This window comes from Lynx canadensis, chromosome B3 (assembly GCF_007474595.2).
Source record: "Lynx canadensis isolate LIC74 chromosome B3, mLynCan4.pri.v2, whole genome shotgun sequence".
NCBI lineage: Eukaryota > Metazoa > Chordata > Mammalia > Carnivora > Felidae > Lynx > Lynx canadensis.
In genome coordinates, this window is record NC_044308.2 from 119337856 (window position 1) to 119354795 (window position 16940).

Sequence of the window (16940 nt, forward strand, 5' to 3'; positions counted from 1 at the left end):
AAAAGTTACATTTGTTAGTGTCACTACTGATTTCATCAGTAAAGTCTTTAGGTATTGGGAAGCTGTCAAGCTCACTGTAGTGGAAACAGGTTTTCCCAAAATTCTAGTTTCCAAATGAAAGCCCCAAATTTCACTGGCAGCAAATTGTCAACAGTTTTCTTTGAAGTGACAGGCTCACCTTATTCATTTTTGAGAAGATGTCTGCCCAATATACCCAAATCTAAATGAGTAATGTCTCAATTTTTCTTTCAAGTAAAAGTGATATTCCATGATAAAAGCGGCTGGTTGATCCTATAAACCAAACAATTGTCATGTGAGACATTCAGTGTGCAGCAGAAATGAGTATTCCCCACTTTGCCACTCCCCAAATTGAAAAGTCATGTATTTAAGGGTTGTGATTAAATACAAATAAAAGTCTTTACTGCTTCGTCGAGGACATTTTTTTTTTAATGTTTATTTTTGAGAGAGAGAGACACAGAGAATGAGAACGAGCGGGGGGAGGGGCAGAGAGCGAGGGAGACACAGATTCTGAAGCAGGCTCCAGGCTCTGAGCTGTCAGCACATACCCTGAAGCAGGGCTCGAACCACGGGCCATCAGATCATTCCCTCAACCATCAGATAATACCCTGAGCCAAAGTCAATCAACTGAGCCACCCAGGCGCCCCCATCAAGGACATTCTTGAGTGACACCAGCCTTTTGGTTTTTTTCTCCCTGAGTACATGGTGGTGAAGAACATGACTGCTAGCATAGCATGATTCAGGCTGTTACCACAGTTTTACTCCAACATTAACACAATGAAAAAGGCAAATAATATCTTCGTGTTAAGTTATCTTAATATATCTTAGTGTTCTAAAAATAATTTAGCTTGCAGACCCCATGGGGCACCTGGATGGCTCAGTCGGTTAAGTGTCCCACTCTTGATTTTGGCTCAGGTTATGATCTCCATTCGTGAGTTCAAGCCCCACGTCGGGCTCTGCGCTCATGGCATGGAAACTGCTTGGGATTCTCCCTCTTCCTACTCCTTCCACGATGGTGCACTCTCTCTCTCTCAAAATAAATAAACTTAGGAAAAAAAAAAAACCTTGCAGACGTTCTGAAAAAGTCTCCGGGAACCCCAAGGGTCCATGGACCATACTTTGAGAAGCACTGATCTAGGGAAAGGCAGACCAATTGTAGCTCTTTGAGACTGTAAGTCTTTGAACAGGTACAGAGGTACAACCTTTATGGCTGTACTGTAAAATATGTACTGTGTAATGTTAACTAATGCTTCTGTAGTGCTTCCCTGTGTGCCGGGCACTGTCTAAAGATGAGTGTGTGTGTGTGTGTGTGTGTGTGTGTGTGTGTGTGTGTGTACCTACATATCTCCTTACTTTCATTGTCTCTTTTATGCCCACACTAACTGTATAAGGTGGATACTCTTATCATCCCGTTTTACCAGAAAAGGAACCAGAATAATGGAGAGCTTAAGTGACTTGCTCAAGCTACTATCAAAAGCCAGGCTGCAGAGACGAGTTGCTTTTCCTGGCCGCTCTCCCACCTCACCCTTCCCAGGGAGCAGGGTCTCCTCCGGAACAGACGCTGGCTGGGGAGTGACTAACCCCCGGGAGGCCCTTAGCTGTTACACCCACCCTCTGGGGGAATGGGAGTGGGTGGGCACTCTCCTTAGGGAGAAGGTGCAGGACACCATCGCTGGGTCTCTGGGCACCTTGTCCTGACCCTGCCCTCTGCCCTCTGTCCTGGCAGGATGACGTCTCGGGAGCAGCTGGTACAGCAGGTGCTTCAGGAGCTGCAGGAGGCCGTGGAGTCCGAGGGCCTGGAGGGTCTCGTGGGTGCTGCTCTGGAGGCCAAGCAAGTCCTGTCGTCCTTCACCCTCCCCACCTGCCGAGAGGGGGGTTCCGGCCCCCAGGTGCTGGAGGTGGACTCCGTGGCGCTGAGCCTGTACCCGGAGGACGCTCCCCGGAACATGCTGCCGCTGGTGTGCAGAGGCGAGGGCAGCCTGCTGTTCGAGGCCGCCAGCGTGCTGCTGTGGGGCGATGCCGGCTTCAGCCTGGAGCTGCGGGCCCGCACGGTGGTGGAGATGCTGCTGCACCGTCATTACTACCTCCAGGGCATGATCGACTCCAAGGTGATGCTGCAAGCCGTGCGCTACTCCCTGCGCTCTGAGGAATCCCCCGAGATGACCAGCCTGCCATCCGCCACGCTGGAGGCCATCTTCGACGCGGATGTCAAGGCCACCTGCTTCCCCAACAGCTTCTCCAACGTGTGGCACTTGTACGCCCTCGCCTCCGTCCTGCGGCGCAACATCTACTCCATCTACCCCATGCGAAACCTCAAGATCCGGCCCTACTTTAACCGCGTCATCCGGCCCCGCCGCTGCGACCACGTGCCCGCCACGCTGCACATCATGTGGGCCGGCCAGCCCCTCACCAACCACCTCTTCCGCCACCAGTACTTTGCCCCCGTGGTGGGGCTGGAGGAGGTGGAGGCCGAAAGTGACCCCGGCCTGCCCCCCGCGCCTCCAGCCCTGGCCCCGCTGCCGCCACCCGCCAAGACCCTGGCGCTGCTCAACCAGGAGCCCGGCCTCAGCTACTCCCACCTCTGTGAGCGCTATAGCGTCACCAAGAGCACCTTCTACCGCTGGCGGCGGCAGTCCCAGGAGCACCGGCAGAAGGTGGCCACGCGCTTCTCCGCCAAGCACTTCCTGCAGGACAGCTTCCACCGCGGGGGCGTCGTGCCGCTGCAGCAGTTCCTCCAGAGGTTCCCCGAGATCTCCCGCTCCACCTATTACGCCTGGAAGCAAGAGCTCCTGGGCTCTGGCACTTGCCAGGCCCTGGCCCCCAAGGAGGTGCAGGTGCTGGAGGAGCTGGAGAAGCTGCCGGACGAGCAGATCGCCAAGGGGCTGGGATGCTCGTCGCTGGCCGTGTCGAGCCCTGGCATGATCTTAATGCAGCGGGCCAAGTTGTACCTGGAGCACTGCATCTCCCTGAACACACTGGTACCCTATCGCTGCTTCAAACGCAGGTTCCCCGGCATCTCGCGGTCCACCTACTACAACTGGCGCCGGAAGGCCCTCCGAAGGAACCCCGGCTTCAAGCCGGCGCCGGCCCTCTCCACGGCCGGGGCTCCCCAGCCAGCGTCTGTTCCGGAGGAGGCCCTGCTCCCTTGGAAGGGTGAGGTGGGAGAGGGGCCGGGCCAAGCGACTGCGGGGGGACCGCCCGCCCCCCGTGAGCTCCTGCCCCCAAAGGTGCCCCTGTCCCGTTGGCAGAGGCGTCTGCGCAGGGCTGCCCGCAAGCAGGTGCTGAGCGGGCACCTCCCTTTCTGTCGCTTTCGCCTCCGCTACCCCAGCCTGTCGCCCTCTACCTTCTGGGTCTGGAAGAGTCTTGCCCGGAGTTGGCCCAGAAGCCTGTCCAAATTCCAGATGCAGGCCCCCAGCTTGGGCAAAGAAGGGATGGAAGCTGAGGAGAAGCAGGAGAAAGAAGCCTGCAGGGATGTGACCGCTGTGACGGCCCCTCCTATGGGAGACCCCCCGCGGGTGGGGTCTTCTCCAGGAGAGGATCCGGGGAAAGCCCAGGGAGGGCCTTCCAGAGAGGGGGCCACGGCCCAGGGCCGGCCCCACAGCAGCCTCCCTGTGACCGAGGCGGCAGTGGGTGGCAGGGACGGCCAAATGCTGGTGATGGACATGCTCGCCACCACAAAGTTCAAGGCCCAGGCCAAGCTGTTCTTGCAGAAACGCTTCCAGTCTAAGAGTTTCCCCTCCTTCAAGGAGTTCAGCGCCCTCTTTCCCCTCACTGCCCGCTCTACCTACTATATGTGGAAGCGGGCACTCTATGATGGCCTCACGCTGGTTGATGGCTGACAAGGAGGTGTGAAGGGGGCTGGGGACCCGTTTGCAGAGGGTCAGGGACCTAAGTTGACGCCTGGCTTGGCCAGGATGCCCTTTGCTCTGGCTCCCACAGTGTCTGCCTTGACTCCAAGGGCAGCTTTGCATTGTTTCTTGGCTCTCCAGCAGACAGAGCCCGAAATCAGCCCTCTGGTCTCCCGTGGAGAGCTACAAGACCAGAAACGTTCTCCATTTCAGTTGTTTGCCATTCTTTTTATTGTTGTCTTGGTTTTAGTTTTTTTTTTTTGTTTTGATTTAAGTGGATTGGCTGGGCCCCCTGGCTGGTGTTGGAAACTGTATGTTTGGGGTGGGGGTTTGGTTAGCTAAAGTTGCTTTCAGCTCTTCCTGGGGACGGAAGAAGTATTGTAACATGGCGATCTCTCCCATTAAGCAGAACGTAGGTCTTCAGTTTCTTTTGGGGGTTGGCACCCTCCTTACTCAAAGCCGTTTCCCAAAGGAACATTAGAAATCAAACGTGGAGCAGGTCAGTGGCTTCTCTCTGGTGCCCCCAAAGGAGAGGGTGCCGGGCTCAGCATGAGACGTGAGGGCATACAGGAAGAACCTCTAGGGGAAGGCCCTGGACTGGATCACGGAGGTGCTGGCCTGTCCCTTGCAAGGAGTGTGGTAAGGGGCTGGGGGAGGTGGCTTCGAGTCTCTGCTGGTGCTTGGCCTGTCTGCTGTGGACGCTTCAGTCCTCTGCCAGCCTGGTTGGCTCTTGGGAACCCTTGTCTTTCTGTCAAGTCCCTCCTCAGAGCCTGTGCCCCATCAGTGAGAGACCATACGGTGGCCAGGCAGGCGAGTAACTGAATTTGCATTGTCCAAGAGTCGAGTTGGAAAACCAAAGAAATAAAGTGATGTGGTGCCCATAGCCCTTGGTCTCTGGTATTTGTTTTGCCAGGATGTGACTGCTTATTCCCACATTCCCTTTGGTTGGTGGATGGAGGGGATTTACTCTGGGGATTCTGTTTAGAATCGGATCTAGAGGTGACCTTGGGTGCTCTTCAGCTGGGGGTGGGGCCTGGAAAGATACTCCTACCCATGGGGGAAAAACTGGCCCACTAAGTGCCCCGGCAGCCAGCACAAGGGTCAAGTCAGGTCTGTGTCAGGCATTCTCTTTAGTGCTTGTCATGTACCCAGGCTCGGGTCAGGACACCTCGAGCCTCAGAGTGGCTAACTTTGCTAACCCCCTGCGGCGGGCTGAGTTTGAAGACCAGACCTCAGCTTGTTAGGATGTGGCATCAGTGGCTGCTTTCCTCATGGTCTTGGGGAGTCATTCTTGGTTCTGTTTTTTTCACCCCCACATCCAGTCTATCAGCTGGTCTTGTTGACTGACTCCCACTGTGCCCAGAACCCTCCCCCTCATGCTGCGGCCACATCCCCCCCCCTCCGTCTCCCTTCTGCTCTTGCCCCATACAATCCATGCTCCATAGAGCAGCCAGAGAGCGCTTCAAGTGAAATTGTATTCTTTCACTTTCCTAAGATGTATCCACGGCTTCCCTTCACTCTTAGAATTCCTTGCACAGCCTGACAAAAAGCCTTCATAATCCAGCCCCTGGCTAGCTCTCCCTGCCTCTTGTCCCCCTCTTGCCCTCACACCCTCACCCGCCACCCTCCAGCCACACTGGCTGCCTCAGGTCTTGAACATGCTACACTTGGTTTAAGGGCCTTCCCATTTGTTCCATTGGAACATCTTTACATGGCAGGCTCCTTACTATTCAGGTTTGAGTCACTGTTGCATTATTCTTTTAAATTCTCTGGTGCTTATGATGATATTTCTTGTTTATTTGGTTATTTGAGTACCCCACCCCCCATGCCATTAGAGTATAAGCTCCATGTAAAGCAGGGCTTTTTCCTGACTTGCTTACACACTGTATTCCCAGCAGGAAGATTAGTTCTTGGCACATAGTAGGTGCTACAATCTGTTTAAAGACGCAATGAGGGGCGCCTGGGTGGTTCAGTTGGTTAAGCATCAGACCCTTGGTTTTGGCTCAGGTACTAATCTCACGGTTCGTGAGATTGAGCTCTGCGTTGGGCTCTGCACTGACAGTGTGGAGCCTGCTTGGGATTCTCTCTATCTCTCTTAAACTTAAAGAAACATGGTGGGGGGGATGAATGAAATGGGGACACTATGCTTTTCCTGCTGTTGTCTTTTGGGATTGGTACTCAAATGTAATCAATCCTAAGTATCTCTCATTGGCCATTGTTCTCCATCCTACAGCAACCCCATAATCTAGGTCAGTGGGTGCTGTCATCTCTGATGCTGACTACCTCCATTCAAACTATCCCATTCCATCCTGACCAATGCGGGAATGATCTTGCTAAATCTGGCCTGCGATGGCCACCTATAGCCAGCAGGTGGCGATCTGGTGCAGCAAGAGGCAAGTCTCTGGGTTCCTAGTAGGTACAACCCTGTCTGGCTGTTTCCAACCTCAGCCTAACTCCTCTTACTGCCTTAGCTGTCAGAGGGTGGTACCAACCTCCCTCCTGAGAAGTGACCTGGTTGGGGCTCTAGATTCTGTTTGTCCTTTCCATGAGCTCTCAGAACCAGAGCAGATCTGATGTCCCCAGCAGTATCTCAAAGGGGTCTAAAAACCACCTGGATCTCAGTACCTGGGGGAGCTTATTAGGAATGTGGATTCCAGGGCCCCACCCAGATCCAATGATGGTCTTAGACATTGAAGAGGCAGCATATGCACATGGGTGAGTTAAACCTTGTACTTCACTTTCTCCATCTGTGAAATGGGGTTTACATAGTAAGCACTAGATGAGCATTTGCTGTTGGTAACAATGATACCCAGTTTGAGAGCCCCTGGGAAGCTAATGTCCAGGGAGATTCTTGCTCAGGATTGCCCTGTAAATTAAAGATCCTCCATCCCCCAAACCGAAAGGTCCTTTTGTTCAAGGCCAGCTCTTCTGAGTCCCAAACCCACAGGGAGATACTTTAGCTTCTGTTGGGAACAAAAATAAGATTAAAAAAAAATGATATGTCAGTATTTATTGATTTGGAAAATATTTTATTAGTATGGTTAAATTATTCTGGTGTAGAAAAACCATTTCCTTTGTAATTGCTTAGAAAGGCAGATTATACCTAAACAGTGACTGTGTTTGCTAAGAATACTTTATGCTGATTGCAAAGTTGACGTTTGTTGAAATTATTTGTATGTTTCTGCACCGCTTCGTCAAATGCAGATGTAGAAAGAAATTCCAGTGAAATGAACAATGTGAATAAAGGAAGAAAACAGAATACGTGAGGCTGGCTCTATAGCTTACAACATTCTGTGCCATTGTAGACTAATGGTTCTGCAAAATTTGAACATAAAAGCTTCACCCTGAAAATCAATCAGCTGTGAGTAAGTAAAAATAAATTTATGTATTTATCCCCTGGGGGCAGGCGTCCTATATTTTGGTGGAGATTATCTTGTCTACCTTGATGCATGAGGTTGCTCCTCAAGTATTTTTCTGGAGGCCAGCACCCAGACCTTTGGGAGGCTCTCGGGCCCCGAGCAACCAACTCATACCTCACTTGCCCCTCCTGAATGTTCCACCAGCACCTTGGTCTCGCCAACTGCCAGTCTGGGCTCATTCCCCACCAACCTGCTCTTCTCTGAGTAGTTTTTAGATGCTGGTTGCTGCTAGCATCGGGTTAGCAGTTGAACTGGCCAGAAAGCTGGGCATAATCCTATAGTTTTCTCTCCCACATCCATCTTGGCAGGGCCCTCGGAACATTGCAGGCTTCACGTGGTTCTGCACTGCTAGATTATCGCAGGGAAGAGAATTGGACTGGTCCAGGCTGCCCTCCTCCGTTCCTAGTAGGAATGAGCAGAGCTCTCGTGCCAGGTCACGTCTGAGGCCACTCACCACCCAAGTCTGGTCCAGTTGTCTGGCTGAGGTGCTAGAATAGACTTGCTCACACAGGGTCTGGCAGATATGATAGGCTCCTGTCCAGCAACCCATGACAGGCTGAGCCCTGTGCTGTGAGCTGAGGGTACAGAGCCATTTGGCCTCAACTCTTGTCCTCACAAAGGCCTCTGTTGACTGGCAGCGATATGATAGAAGCTTCCATATGGAACGCACAACAAAGTGCGGTGGGTTCACAAGGAGGCACATGCCTGGCTTTGGCATCTCGTAGCTTCTCCTGATCCCCCCCCCCACCTCCCCCGCCAACTTGTAGCTTCCCAGAGCCAGCTTTTCTCAGAAATACTAGCTGCCTGGGGGGTCTCTGGGAAATGCCTGGATTGCTCCTCAGATGACCTTAGTCTTTGGTTGTAAAGCACTTGTCCCAGTGTGACGGCTGTCATGGGAGGATGAGGGACAGGTGTCCTGACAAGGAAGTTAATAGGATGGAGATGGCAGGCTGAGAGGCCAAGCTCAGGAGTGCGTGCAGCGGGGACCTGCTCCAGCCTTCGGTGCTGTCTGCCCTTCTCACTGGCCTGACTTCCAACAGGGAGGTTTCAGTGTGATTTCACCTTCCCAACCTTGGCTAGTGACACACGAGGACACCTGTGGAGTATCACTAGCAGGTTCCGAAACGTTCCCATTATTGGTTTATCTCATGGAAGAGGAGGAGGAAGCTTTCAGGGAGATGAGAAGAGCAGCAGAAAGTAGGTTTAATAGTATGAAAAAATTTCCATGGAAAATGACTTTGAAAATAGCATGAAATCCGCTTAACTCTAGCGGCTCTTCTCTGCCAGGCAGAAAGAGCTGGAAGGGGGCAGGCGGACCTGACAGGAGGGCAGCCAGGAGGAGACTGGGCAGGCAGCTGCTCACATAGCGCCTGCCTGAGGAGACCAGGGGACAGTGGAGGGCAGATGGGCTGCGGCGGATCCTCCTCGGGACCTCACCTATTCCAGACCGCGGCCCCCACGGTGCAGGCTGGTGGGAGGCCAGAGTCTGGGAGGAGAGAAGTACAGGCTGTTGGGAGGTATTTGGAGGGAGAGCACCTGAGAAGCTTTGCTCAGAAGGGGTGCCAGTGCAGTTTGGTGACTTTTGCATGTTGCCAGCCACGCTCAGCTTCTAGGCTCCCTGACTTTAGGCCGTTATCTGTTGTCACCTCAGTGTGGTCACCTCAGTGTGGCTAAACATTACAATCACCTGGATGCTTTTTTTTTTTTTTAAGTTTTTATTTAATTTGAAAGAGACAGAGCAGGCGAGGGGCAGAGAGAGAGGGAGAGAATCCCAAGCAGGAAGCACTCACTGCCAGTGCAGAGCCCGATGTGGGATTCGAACCCACAAACTGTGAGATCATGACCTGAGCTGAAACCAAGAGTCCAATGCTTAACTGAGCCACCCAGGCGCCCCAGCATCTGAGTGCTTTTAAAACTAGGTTGTCCCAAGCCCAATTGCAGACCAATTAAATCAGAAACGCTGCATGATCTCATTAACCTGCCCTATGATTTTACCTTCTAAATCTCTCAAATCTGTCCACTTCTCACTTCCATCATCACATACTGGGCTGCAATATACAGTGAACCAATCTTCCCCACATTCATGCTGCAACCAACAGGGGCATTTTTTTGAAACACAAATTCAAATGAGCCACTTGCTTAAAATCCTTCAATGCCATCCCTTCTTAGGAAAAAGATCAAAATAGTAACTTTTTACAGTGGAGAAACCTGACAGACACCAATGAAATCAAGAGATAGAGCTTAACAATACCAGTAACAAGGCATATAACTTCTGTGGAATTCTTGCCAGCAATTTATAACCTCAATCCAATCCCGAGAAAACATCTGACAAGCTAAAATCGAGAGGCATGCTATGTACATTCTGTGTAATAAATGAACAGTGCTCTTCAAAAGTCTGAAGGTCACGAAGAATAAAACTAAGGGACTGTTAGAAGCTGGAGGAGACTAAGGAGACACAGTAAACATGCAGTGTGGACCCTGGGCTGGAGCCTGGAACAGAAAAAGGATTTTAGGGGAAAAGATTTTAGTGGAATTCAAATACGCACTATAGTAAGTAGCATGGTACCCATGTTATTTTCCTGGCTGGGATAATTGTACATACTCGTGTGAGTTGTTAATCTTTGGGAAAGTTGGGTGAAATAAAAGCCACCCAAATTAGAAAGGAAGAAATAAAACTATATTTGCAGATGACATTTTATATATAGAAAATGGTAAAGAATCCAACAGACTCCAGCTCATGACAAACTCAGCGAAGTTGCAGGGCACAAAAATCAGTCGTGTTTCTATGTACCAGCAACAAACAATCTGAAAAGGAAATTAAGAAAACAATTCCATTTACAGTAGCATCTTAAAGAATAAAATACCACGGAGTGAAAGGCTAGCACACTGGAAACTACAAAATATTGCTGGAAGAAATTAAAGAAGACCAAAATAAATGGAAAGATATCCTGTATTCATGGATTAAAAAACTTAGGACTGTTAAGATGGCAATACTCCCCAAAGTGATCTAGAAATTCAGTGCCTATCAAACCCCCAAAAGCCTTTTTTTTCCCATGCAGAAATGGAAAAGCTGATTCTTACACTCATATGGAATTTCAAGGGAAGCTGAAAGCCAAAAAAATAATTGAGAAAGAAAAAGTTGGAAGACTTATATTTTTGGATTTATATGGTACTGGGATAAGGATAGACCTATAGACCAATGGAATAGAATTAATATTCCAGAAATAAATCTGAAATATCCATAGCCAGTTGACTTTCAACAGGGCTGCTAAGACCATTCATTGGGGAAAGATGATGTCTTCAACAAATGATGTCTTTATTCCATGTAAGAAATTAACTTATAATTGATCAATAACCTAAGTATATGACCTAGAACCATAAAGCTATTAGAAGAAAACATATGGGCAAATCTTTATGACTTCAGATTTGGCAGTGGATTCTTAAATTTAACATTGGAAACAAGCAACAAAAGAAACATTGGACTTTGTAAAAATTAAAAACTTGTGCATCAAAGGACATTATCATGAAAGTGAAAAGAAGGAAGTACAGAATGGGAATACACACACACACACACGTGTGTGTGTGTGTGTGTGTGTGTGTGTGTGTATAATTTATTATTTTATTATTTTTTTAAGTAGGCTTCATGCTCAGTGGGGACCCCAATTCAGGGCTTGAACTCAGGACCCTGAGATCAAGAGTTGGATGTTTAACTGACTGAGCCACCCAGGTACCCCTGAGAAACATATTTTCAAATCATATATCTCATAAGAGTTTAATGTCCAAGATATATGTTAAAAAACTTTCAACAACAAAGACACAACTTAATTAAAAAAAATTTTTTTAATGTTTATTTTTGAGAGAGAGACAGAACACGAATGGGGGAGGGGCAGAGAGAGACACACACACACAGAATCCGAAGCAGGCTCCAGGCTCTGAGCTGTCAGCACAGAGCTCACTGCAGGGCTCGAACTCATAAACCAGGAGATCATGATCTGAGTTGAAGTCAGTCACTTAACCAACTGAGCCACCCAGGTGCCCTGAGGACTTAATTTTTAAAAATGAGCACTTGATGGGCACCTGGGTGGCTCAATCGGTTAAGCATCCAATTCTTTTTTTTTTTTTTTTTCTGGGGTTTAAACAAATAACAGTTTATTTTTCTTTCCTCCTTCCTTCCTTCCTTCCTTCCTTCCTTCCTTCCTTCCTTCCTTCCTTCCTTCCTTCCTTCCTTCCTTCCTTCCTTCCTTCCTTCCTTCCTTCCTTCCTCTCTTTCTTTCCCTTTCTTTCTTTCTTTCTTCTTTCTTTCTTTTCTTTCTTCTTTCTTTCTATAGTAAACATAATTTATTGTCAAATTGGTTTCCATATAACACCCAGTGCTTGTCAATGCCCATCCTCAATGCCCATCACCCACTTTCCCCTCTCCCTCACCCCCTCCATAAGCATCCGATTCTTTTTTTTTTCTTTAATTTTTTTTTCAACGTTTATTTATTTTTGGGACAGAGAGAGACAGAGCATGAACGGGCGAGGGGCAGAGAGAGAGGGAGACACAGAATCGGAAACAGGCTCCAGGCTCTGAGCCATCAGCCCAGAGCCTGACGCGGGGCTCGAACTCACGGACCGCGAGATCGTGACCTGGCCAAAGTCGGACGCTTAACCGACTGCGCCACCCAGGCGCCCCCAAGCATCCGATTCTTGATCTCGGCTCAGGTTATGATCTCACAATTGGTGGGTTTGAGCTCTGTGTCATGGGGGCTCTTGGCTGACAGCATGGAGCCTGCTTATGATTCTGTCTCTCCCTCTCTCCTGGCCCCTCCTCTGCTCGCATGTGCTCACGTGCATGCACACGTGCTCTCTCTCTCTCTCTAAATAAATAAAAATGAGCATTTGAATAGACACTTCTCCGAAGAAGAGCTAAAAATGGCCAATAAGCACATGAAGACATGCTCACCCTCATTGGTCATTAAGGAAATGCAGATCAGAGTCACAATGAGATATCATTTACATTCACTAGGATGCCTATCATAAAAAGAAAACGCACAGAAAATAATGTGTTTTTGAGGATGAGAAGAAATCGGAACCCTTGTACATTGCTGGTAGGAATGTAAAGTGGTGCAGCCACTGTGGAAAACAGTTTGGTGCTTCCTCAAAAAGTGAACATAGAATCGCCATATCTTAGTTTAAGCTGCTGTCACAATTTACTATAGATTGGCTGGCTTAACAAACACTTATGTCTCATAGTTCTGGGGGCTGGGAATTCTGAGATCAGGGTGCCAAAATGGTTGGGTTCTGGTGAGAACTGTTTTTTCCGGTTTGTAGACGGCTGCCTTTGTGCTGTTTGCTGATGTGGCAGAGAGAGGAGAGGGCACCCTTGTGTTCTTATGGGGCCACTAATCCCATCATGAGGGCTCTGCTCCCAAGCCCTAGTATTCCCAAATGTCCCACGTCCAAACGCCATCACAGTGGGGGTAAGGACTTCAACATAAGAATTTTGGGAGACACAATTCAGTCCATAGCACCATAAGACTCAGAAAATCCACTCCTAGGTATATTTTTCCAAACAATTGGAAAACACACTCAAACAGATACTTGTATTCAAGTGTTCAGAGCAGTATTATTCCCAGTAGCCAAAAGGTGGAAAAGACCCAAATGTGTACCAACAACAGATGAATGGATAAACAAAATGTATATTCCACACAGTGGAATATTTCTCACCCATAAAAAAGAATGAAGTTCTGATACTTGCTACAGCATGGATAAACCTTGAAAACATATGGCCCTAGATCTAACTACAGTCTCTAAAAACCCTTCCCTTGATCCTCAGGGGCTCAGAGGGGCTCTTCCTTAATTCAGTGATATTTGAGTTCATTAATTTATCAGGTACCTGCTATGGATCAGATTGGGTCCTGGCCCTCAGGTTGCACAAAACCCACATGGGTGAGGAGATGGGAACAGATCTGATACACAAACAAACTATAATGATATGCAACACTTGCCCGGGATGTCTGTGCAAAGTGAAAGATATAATTAAGTGTGCCTGGGGAGAGAGGCAGCCTCTGAATGGTGAGGAGGAGGAGGAAGACTTCCTGAGAAGGAAAGGGTATCCTGGGGTCAGGAACTCCCGGAGCAAAGGGCTGCTGCCTGTGGCTCTGGGAAATGGGGGTGAGGTGGGCAGAGGTTAAGGCCAGAGCAGTTGGTGGAGACAGATTGTGCATGGCAGGTGAGGAATCTGGGCCACACCTTGGAGGCCACAGTGGGTTATGTTGCAGCGGGTTTTGTGATAGCTTTCAGGGGCCCTGGGCGTGTCTTGAAGCTGTGTATAAAATTGTGTGTGATGGCTCTCTGCTCCTCCCCGTTCGACAGACAGCCGCATCTTCTGGTGCAGTGCCAGCCGCGTCCCCGAGACACGATGGTGAAGGTCGGAGTCAACGGATTTGGCCGTATTGGGCGCCTGGTGACCAGGGCTGCTTTTAACTCTGGCAAAGTGGACATTGTCGCCATCAGTGACCCCTTCATTGACCTCAACTACATGGTCTACATGTTCCAGTACGATTCCACCCAGGGCAAATTCCACGGCACAGTCAAGGCTGAGAATGGGAAACTTGTCATCAATGGAAAGCCCATCACCATCTTCCAGGAGCGAGATCCCGCCAACATCAAATGGGATGATGCTGGTGCTGAGTATGTTGTGGAGTCTACTGGGGTCTTCACCACCATGGAGAAGGCTGGGGCTCACTTGAAGGGTGGGGCCAAGAGGGTCATCATCTCTGCCCCTTCTGCTGATGCCCCCATGTTTGTGATGGGCGTGAACCACGAGAAGTATGACAACTCTCTCAAGATTGTCAGCAATGCCTCCTGCACCACCAACTGCCTGGCCCCTCTGGCCAAGGTCATCCATGACCACTTCGGCATCGTGGAGGGACTCATGACCACAGTCCATGCCATCACCGCCACCCAGAAGACCGTGGACGGCCCCTCTGGGAAGCTGTGGCGTGATGGTCGAGGGGCTGCCCAGAACATCATCACTGCTTCTACTGGCACTGCCAAGGCTGTGGGCAAGGTCATCCCTGAGCTGAATGGGAAGCTCACTGGCATGGCCTTCCGTGTCCCCACCCCCAATGTGTCCGTCGTGGATCTGACCTGCCGCCTGGAGAAAGCTGCCAAATACGATGACATCAAGAAGGTGGTGAAGCAGGCATCAGAGGGCCCCCTCAAGGGCATCCTGGGCTACACTGAGGACCAGGTTGTCTCCTGCGACTTTAACAGTGACACCCACTCTTCCACCTTCGACGCTGGGGCTGGCATTGCGCTCAATGACCACTTTGTCAAGCTCATTTCCTGGTATGACAATGAATTTGGCTACAGCAACCGGGTGGTGGACCTTATGGTCCACATGGCCTCCAAGGAGTAAGAGCCCCCTGGACCACCAGCCCCAGCAAAAGGAAGAAGAGAGAGGCCCTCAGCTGCTGGGGAGTCCTTGCCCCCATTCATCACCCAACACACTTGAGAATCTCCTGACCTCCAGTTTCCATCCCAGACCCCCTGAAGAAGGGGAGGGGCTTGGGGAGCCCTACCTTATCATGTACCATCAATGAAGTATACTGTATCCAACCAAAAAAAAAAAATTGTGCACATGTGCGTTTTTCTGGGCAGGGTCCTCAGCCGTCATCACATTCTCAAAGGGGACTGTCCCCAAAGAGGCTAAGAAGTTGATTGTTAGCCAGGCTGATTAGGCTCTTCCCTAGCACCCTTGGTTCCAGCCAGGCTGGGCTCCTCTCCACTCCCCAGCACGGTGCTGGTGCCAGGCCCAGGTTTACTGCCTGAACCACCTGTCTCTGCTAGCCTCCTGTCACGCCCTCCCCACTCACAGAACAGTCCCCAGCAGCCCTTACCCCCTGAGCCACCTCTGAGTCACCACCGTTTGGCTCCCCTGTTCGAGTCTGTCTGTCTTCTCTGCCTAGAGGGCCACACCTACTTGCCTCCCCCCCAAACCTGCTACAGTCTGGTTCCAGCCCTGTCCTCTCCTGACACAGCTCTCAAATGTCACGGATGAGTGATGAGCCATGTCCCAGCTGCCAAATCTGAAGTCACCTCAGGGTACTGCCTCTTCTTCCACCTCCTCCTCCTCCTCTTCTGAAAAGCTCCCCTCTTTTGACCTCCTCGACATTGCACCTGCATGTTTGGAATCTCTTCCTGCCCCCGAGATCGTTGCTTTTCTGTTTTTCTTTCCGACTTTTCTGTGTTTTTCTTTACCTTTAAAATTGTGCGTTAAAAAAAGAAAGAAAGGTAATGCATGCATATGGGAAAAAAGTCAAACGGAACGAAAGAACATATAGTGAAAGTTACTTCTTCCTTCCGTGATCTTAAATTCCTCAAAATCTCTTCCTGGGGGCAACTGTTATTACAACCCTTTGACGTCCCATATGATAGCCACTAGCTATTTGTGATTATTGAGCACTTAAGATGTGGCTAATTTGAATTGAAATATATTTTAAATGTAAGACACAGACCAGATTTCAGGATTTAGTATAAAAAGAAAGGAAAATATAATACCTCATTAATGATTTTAAAATACACAATTGTAACTCAATAAAGCTGGGGAAAATAATTTAAAAATATTGACTGAATGTTAAAATGATACCATTTTGGATACCTACTGGGTTGACTAAAATAAGTTAAAATGAATTTCACCTGTTTCTTTGTATCTTTGAACAGGATGTTGAGAATATTTAAATTACTTACGTTGCTTACATTTGTGGCTGACGTAATTTATCAGACTGTAATGTTCTAGAGCTAGGCTTTGCACTTGTAAGCATGTATGCATTTCTTTAAAGACACAATACATAAATAGCAGAGCACATAGACTGCTGTAAATTTCTTTTTGCACTCAACCACTTTTCTCAGAGACTATATATTAGTTTGTCTCAGCCTGCAATATTTTTATAATGTCTGCATAGCATTCCATTAGATGACTGTACCAGTGTTTATGTCGTCAGCTCTCTGGTAATGGGCATTCAGGCTGTTATCTTTGAATGCTACCATAGCATAGTGAGTCTGTGAGTATCTGTGAACTTACATCTTTGGGCATGTGGGCAAGGATACCCGTAGCATGAATTGTTAAAAATCGATTCGCCAGAAGTGGGTATTCTTGGAGTACTGTGGATGGCTTAATCTCTGTGAGTCCTGCAGGCCCCCGACCAGTCCACTGTGGATTATTTGTTGAACAGAAATCTCAGATGTGGAGTTCTGAGCTGGAAGAGGCCTCAGAGTTCGCTATTTATTCGTTAATTTTACCAACACTTTCTGAGTTCCTTTGGGGGCAATGGTGAGCCCACAGACGAGCAGATGGGGTCTCTACCTTGAGGAGCTCATAGTAGAATAAGGAGACGGATGCATGCAGACACGTGATTAAAGTCAGGTGCTTTAATGAGGGTGCGTGTGAAATGCAGTGGGAGTATTTGATAGATGGTGAAACTGAAGCCCATATACCAAAGTGAATTTGCCAGGGTCACTGGAATGGATGTCTTCTTTTCCCCTTTAGAGTATAAGCTTTTGGGAATCAAGATCTGAGGTGTTTTGCATCTGTTGTGAGCATGAGCTCTCCTTCCTCTGAGTCAATATATATTAGTCATTATGAATCTAATCGGCACCAAGATGTGCA

General features: G+C 49.0%; 2 protein-coding genes across 2 annotated transcripts; both read left to right on the forward strand.

The window, feature by feature from the left end:
• Positions 1 to 1745: 1745 nt before the first annotated feature.
• VRTN (vertebrae development associated) lies at positions 1746 to 3857 on the forward strand. The gene has a single exon (XM_030319558.1). The coding sequence runs from the start codon at positions 1746 to 1748 to the stop codon at positions 3855 to 3857; it is 2112 nt and encodes a 703-aa protein (XP_030175418.1).
• A 9788-nt stretch (positions 3858 to 13645) lies between these two features.
• Positions 13646 to 14718, forward strand: LOC115516676 (glyceraldehyde-3-phosphate dehydrogenase-like). Its single transcript, XM_032593411.1, has one exon. It carries the CDS (start codon positions 13689 to 13691, stop codon positions 14688 to 14690), a length of 1002 nt encoding a protein of 333 aa, XP_032449302.1. The 5' UTR covers positions 13646 to 13688; the 3' UTR covers positions 14691 to 14718.
• Positions 14719 to 16940: the final 2222 nt, after the last annotated feature.

Excerpts from the sequence above, each read along its gene's own strand:
- VRTN (XM_030319558.1), top strand. The coding sequence starts at position 1,746 with ATGACGTCTCGGGAGCAGCTGGTACAGCAGGTGCTTCAGGAGCTGCAG.
- LOC115516676 (XM_032593411.1), top strand. The coding sequence starts at position 13,689 with ATGGTGAAGGTCGGAGTCAACGGATTTGGCCGTATTGGGCGCCTGGTG.